Source organism: Buceros rhinoceros, unplaced genomic scaffold (assembly GCF_000710305.1).
Source record: "Buceros rhinoceros silvestris isolate BGI_N320 unplaced genomic scaffold, ASM71030v1 scaffold13118, whole genome shotgun sequence".
Taxonomy (NCBI): Eukaryota; Metazoa; Chordata; class Aves; order Bucerotiformes; family Bucerotidae; genus Buceros; species Buceros rhinoceros.
The window spans coordinates 21,092-26,976 of NW_010427511.1; the positions used below are offsets into that span (position 1 = coordinate 21,092).

Genomic DNA, 5,885 nt, shown 5'->3' on the forward strand with positions numbered 1-5,885 from the left:
GGGAGGAAGGCAGGAAGGGGCGGGGAGAAAGTGTTCGGGAGCCGCATGGAGGGGAAAGCTGCTTGCTGGGATGAAACAACAGCCAAGTCCCGCCATGTGAGGGGCTCAGGGATAAAGGGGAGATTATTTTCATAGTGTTCCCCAAGGCCTCCTGCCTCCCAGAGCCACTCTCCAGTCACGGGGAACATGGCAGAGATGGTGTCAGGTGGGGCTGGCCCCAAGCGCAGCATCGTCCGCACCCACTGCCACCCTACCCAGGGCACCTCGGCCACGCTCCAGACACGGCTGTGGGGTGGGGGGTGACAGTGCAGCACAAGCCACGCTGTGCTGTCCAAGAAGGGAGCTAAACACTGTGACAAGGCTGTTGTTCCCAGGGGTTCCTACCACTGGGGTTTGATCCTGCCACGATGGAATGCACTGGACCACATCCCCAACACACCCTTTTTGGGACCAAGTCCCTCTGCTTGGGCTTGTCCCTCCCAGTTTGTACACATATGACAAACACTCCTGTGCTGTCTTGTCCCAGAAGAGGGCATTCTGGTTACATTCCACTTGATGATTCCTCCCTCCTCAACTCTCCCTGTTCTGCTGCCAGGCAGAAGCTCAGCGTGAGAAGCTGTAACATACCTCGGGGGCACTGTCAGGGAGAGCTGAGCTGACTCCAGCTGCTAAAGGCACCCCTGTCCTAACACCATCCCACAGCAGCGGCAGCCAGCTGGGCTGTGCAGAGGCACAGCTCTTCTGGGAGGGGAAACTGAGGACGTCCAGGCAAGATAACCCCCCTGCGCCCTGCTGAGAGGGACCAGGTATCCCTGGGCTCATGGTAGCACAGACCCCCACCTCCTCCCTGTGCTGTACCGAGCCTGAGGCCAGCCCCAGGCTACTCCTTTGTGTAAAACACAGAAGCAGTCGGAAGATCAAGGTCACAATTTTAATTTCAATTTCAGTGCTGAAACATCTGCCTCCTCCTGGAGTAGGAAATGAAAGCAAAAAATTGCCATCATCAGTAAGGCATTTGCCCTGGGTTGATTCTTGCACGGCATTTCTGTTCTCCGGGTTTATGAAATTACCTGTTGACAGAATCAATTTTACCGTTAGAAAAAGCACTTTCAGACAAGACTCACTCTGCATCAGCATGACGCGGCACAGCGGCGTGAGGGGCTGAGAAGGCTTCACCCGTGCCAACAGCTCTTTCCACACAACAAAACCAGCTCTTCGGGAGGCTGGCAGGGCTCACCCTCCTCCTGCTTACCAAGGAAACCCCGCTGGCCTGTGTCTGGACATCTGCGAACGGGCGGGCACAGCTCACAGGAACGCAGGAGATGACAGTCCCTAAACCAGGTCCTCTGCCACGGGATGATTCCTGGTCTCAGCCCAGCAGTGCTGCCCAGCTCTGACCCACCTTCCCACTGGTTATGCTTCTAGCAGCAAACCAAAGCAAACCCCAGCAAGGTCAGAGGCAAGCCAACAGTGAGAGACTCAGGGAGCTGCATCACTTCAGTGAAACTGTCATTACAATCTAATAGAAAGAAATCCTTCCTTATCTCTCCTGCATCTCTTATCCTTCATGCTCAAGTAGTCTCCATTAGCGTTTCAAACATTCAAGCCACGCAGAGTTATCACAGACGTGTTTTCTCTTCTTGTTTTTTTTATAATGATTACAGCCACTTTTGGATACAGAGCTGCCTGAAGGCACGGAGACGTTCGCACTCGCTTCTTTACGTGTATTTTCTTTCTTCTGCTACATTGAAAGCTTAAAGGAATAAGCAGCTCCCCTGGCAATAAGCACATTAAAGCACGGATTCAGCTGATGAAATGGCGTTTCTCAGAGAATTAGTAGTCCAACACTTTGCACAGTTCATCTTCCTCCCAGCTCAGCAGCACCTACGAGTTTTTGCTGGCTGATGGTTTCTAAAGTGCTTTTAATGAAATAAGCTGTCGATCCCAGAAGTACCTCAATGACAATTCACAGCACAAATGGTCCTTGCTGTTGTGAAAAATCCAGAGGACTTAAGCCTGGACAGACCATAAGAATCAACCTGCTCTGAAGCTCAAGGTCACCACTGGAAGCAGGTCCCATCTTTCCAGGAAAAAGACCACATCCCCTGCTGGGATGGTGTTGGGGGGCTGTGACCCGCTGCTGCATCTGTCCTGGAGACAGGAGGCTCCAGTGTTTCACCAGAGCTTTGCACTAGTGCAAGACCTTCGTTTCGCGCTTATTACTGACCACCATCACTGGCTACTTCACCCATGGAGAAGATGGGGTCTGATGAAACTGGATCCACCGAATGTGATTATGGGAAAAATGATAGTGAAACAGGGGAAATAAGGGTATCTCTTCAAACCTGCCACAGCCCCCGCAGGCAAGGAAAGAGTTAAGGTCTGCAATAACTTGTGCAATCACAGGTATATCCAGCACCTCCTGCATCACTCCACTCCCTTTAATTCTCACACATCTTCTTGTGCCTTCTCATGAGAGATCACTCGTGTTAAGGTCAGGTCTGCCCTGAACCTTAGCATCCACCTCCTGGCTCACCCACACACAGAAGAGCCTCTGGCCCAAGCTTGCTGCAGGCTGGATTTTGGCCCAGAACCCCTGACTGAAACAGGATGATGAAAGAAAAGCCAGGGGACAGCTGACAGCCCACCAGTAACTCCCCCAAACCCCATAATGGGTTCTTCTGCAGTAGACAGCGAAGGAACCCCAGTGTCCATGCGAAAATAAAATGAAAAGCCAGAGGCAGGGACTGTGCCAGTCCCTGGCTGCTGTGGTGCAGCAAAACCGCCCGAGGGGTCCGACTGACCGGCCGGCTGCAAGCCCAGCCAGCCTGGCTGCACAGCAGCCCAGCCCACCCGCTCCACACCTCCAGCCCAGCAGCCCCGTGCCCGCTGCGGTAGGGAGGCACGCACCAGACCCCTCCTCCGGCAGACGGATCGGTTACACTATCGCACACACGCCGGCAGCAGCGGTTTCCATTTCAAGCCTTTCGATAATGAATGCTGCTGCCTACAGATAAGCAAACTTGTTAAACCACGCCACAAACCCATCCCTTCAGCAGACAAACCAGATGCGCTAGAGGGAAAGGGATCCAGACAGGGATCTCTCTGTGGCCTGATGAACGTGGGGTGCCTCCACCCACCCTGAATTCAACCCTGCAAAAGCTGGAAGCATCACCTTCACGCCAGCAGCACTGCGGGCTTGAACTGCAACACCACGGGAACAGCCATCGCTCCAGCCTCCTGCTGCAGGGCTGGAGGCTGAGCTCTGCTGTGCTCTCCCCAACGGTGCCTGTTTAAAAGCTTTTGCATATGGATTCCAGAATGTTCAGATCGATTAGGAATAGGAGGGAGAGAGAGGGGAAATAACCAACTGATCTCCCAACAGCCCTTCCCTCGGAATGTAAAACCATCCAGAAATCAAATAGCCCTGGGGGTACCTGTCAATTCTGGTTGGCTGGGCTGAATTAATCAGCGTTACGCTGCATTTATTTGCATGATATTTGAGAATAGAATAACCTCACTTTCAATAGTTAAACGTGTATATATATCTCTACACATTAAAAAAAAAAAAGAGTAAAAACTAGAGGGAGGTGGTTCCCATGTTCTGGAACGTGTTCTCACCTCTCGATGGTGCAGTGTGTCAGGACAAAGCAAGTCAGCTAATTCACAGCCCAAAGCGTGTGTTCAGACAAAGGACACAGGATCAGAACGAGGGCAGCCACTTCTGAGAGCCAAGGTTCCGCCACCCAGCCGAGCTAGAATCGTGGCCCTGTGGGCAACCTGGAGCTGGGGCCACCTCACACCCTGGGAGCGAGTGCACCCAGCAGCAGCCAAGCCCAGCACATCCTCTCCTTGGAGTTTAACGTGGCCTTCATTCGACTTGGCCTCCTTCGCTTCCAAAGCAGATTAAGATATGGTAATGAAAGCTCTTTTAAATTGCAAAGTTCAGGCAGGTCATTTTACTATGCCCCTCTTGGGAGCCAGGGACCAGGAGCCGCACAGAGGAGCGTGCTTTGGTCTGGTGAGCAGCCCATGCGGCGGCCGAGCTGCCCACAGACCGCGGGGGCACCCGTAAGCACATCTCACAGGGACTGGTGGGAAGGGGCGAGGCTCAGGCCCAGGGGTGGGTACAGCTGCAGGCTTCTGAGCACTGCCCTGTGATACACAGCAAGCAGCAACGGAACGATGCAGAGGAACACCTCCTACCCACCGCTTCAAAGAGCCGCTGTCCGCGGCATCAAGGTGACACGGAATGGAAGACGTGGGGGACACCTGTGAACCAGCAGCAGCTGCTTTTCTTTTCTCCTTAAAGTAAAAATAAAGGGCCTTTCTCCCATGTGCCCCACGTGAATATTTCATCAGCAAACTAATTCATCCTGTATTAGTTTTTTTTTAACCCCCTCTGACTGAGAAGGGAGGCTCCAGCTTACAGATTCCTTACAGCCTTTCCAGAAGGAGCTGAGGGCACTGTGGACACGCGATCCAAGCGCTGCGGACAGCTCAGGAGGACAGGATGGAAGATGTCAAGGTTCCAAGCAGCTCTGTGCCTTCAGGAAGCAAGTGCCCTCCTCACTATATGACAGTACTGGGGTATCTCAGGAGCGCTGGTGAGACACCACCATGTCCTGCTCATACAGGACAAACAGGTGCCCTGTGCATCGCTATCGAGAGCACGAGCAGAGTCTGCCTCACTGCAAGGGCATCTCAGCACTGTTCCTCTGCATCCACATCTCCTTGCCAGGGCTTTTGACACACGCACCGCTCAGGCCCTGCCTGGCTCGGCCAGCCTCTCCCCAAATGCAAGAGGAAAACCATCTGGTTTATTTTATAGCATTTTTGGAAGAGAAAAATTTGGTTTTGTTTTTTCACTTAGACAAAACTGCTGAGAGACCCACGAAAGCCTCACAGAAAGCCTGAGGCAAGATCTGAAACACAGGAAGAAGGGCAGTAATGCACTGAGACCTTGCCTCCAAACCCTTGAGCCCTCCCGAACTTAACGTCCATGTCAGGCTCTCAGTGACCATGCTGGCAGCGGTCCTCCGGCCAAACCAACAGCCTGCCTGCGAAAAGCCTTAAAAGCAGCTTCTGGTTTGACCGCTGCTCCTGGCAGGAGCCTCACCACCAGGCAAGTCTCCATCTGGACAATGCCTTCTCTCCAGCTCAGGTTCTACTGGTGTCAAATGGGAACAAAGCAATCCATCCTGTCCCACAGGACTCCTTGGAGAAGACAGGGACAGCTACAGCCCAAGGGAGAAAAGCAGGATCCAGCATCTCCTAAAGGCAAGACAGGCTCTGCCAACAGAGGCCGGAGTCACACGACTGGAAAGCTACAGGGAATGGAGAGGGCTGGCGCCTACACGGTAACAGGTATCGGCAGACAGGCCCCAGGGCTGTGGCTGATGCCCCTTGCTCACCTTTTTCTCATCTCCCTCTTGCAGGAGCTGGAGGTGGCTCCTCTTCTCGCTGTCCTTGCGGAGGGAGCTGTTCTGGTGGTGCAGCAGGCCCATTGGCGGGGACACGCTTCGGCCCTGTGGGTCCACCCAGGTGTAGATGTGGTTGGTGACATAACCCCCGGGGATGCGACCCACCGAATGCACAGACAGGTTCAGCTTCTTGCAGCCTTTCAGTACCTGGAAGACAAGCCAAGGAGAGGAGGGAGTTAATGTCCACAGAGAGAGAAGGATGATCACTCTTAGGACTCTGGGTTGACCTGGCTGTTCTCTTCCGAGTGTGAAAGATCTCAAGCTACTCTGCAACCTTCAGCTGAATGACTGAGCTACACAGAAAGCTAGTGAAAAAGCGGGATTTTTCTGTTCTCTCCCGAACTGCAGCAGCACTAAGGCAAAGCTTCTGCTGCTGACAGGGGAAATACCCTCTCCCCATCA

General features: G+C 53.4%; 1 protein-coding gene across 1 annotated transcript in view; it reads right to left on the reverse strand.

Moving 5' to 3' along the window:
- Positions 1-5,630, reverse strand: part of LOC104498539 (whirlin-like) — a gene marked incomplete at both ends in the record, with an annotated part of 25,804 nt that extends 20,174 nt beyond the window's left edge. The window contains one exon of the mRNA XM_010141932.1: positions 5,415-5,630. Within this exon, the coding sequence (XP_010140234.1) occupies positions 5,415-5,630 (216 nt within the window). The remainder of the gene's footprint in view (positions 1-5,414) is intronic.
- Between the last annotated feature and the right edge of the window lie 255 nt (positions 5,631-5,885).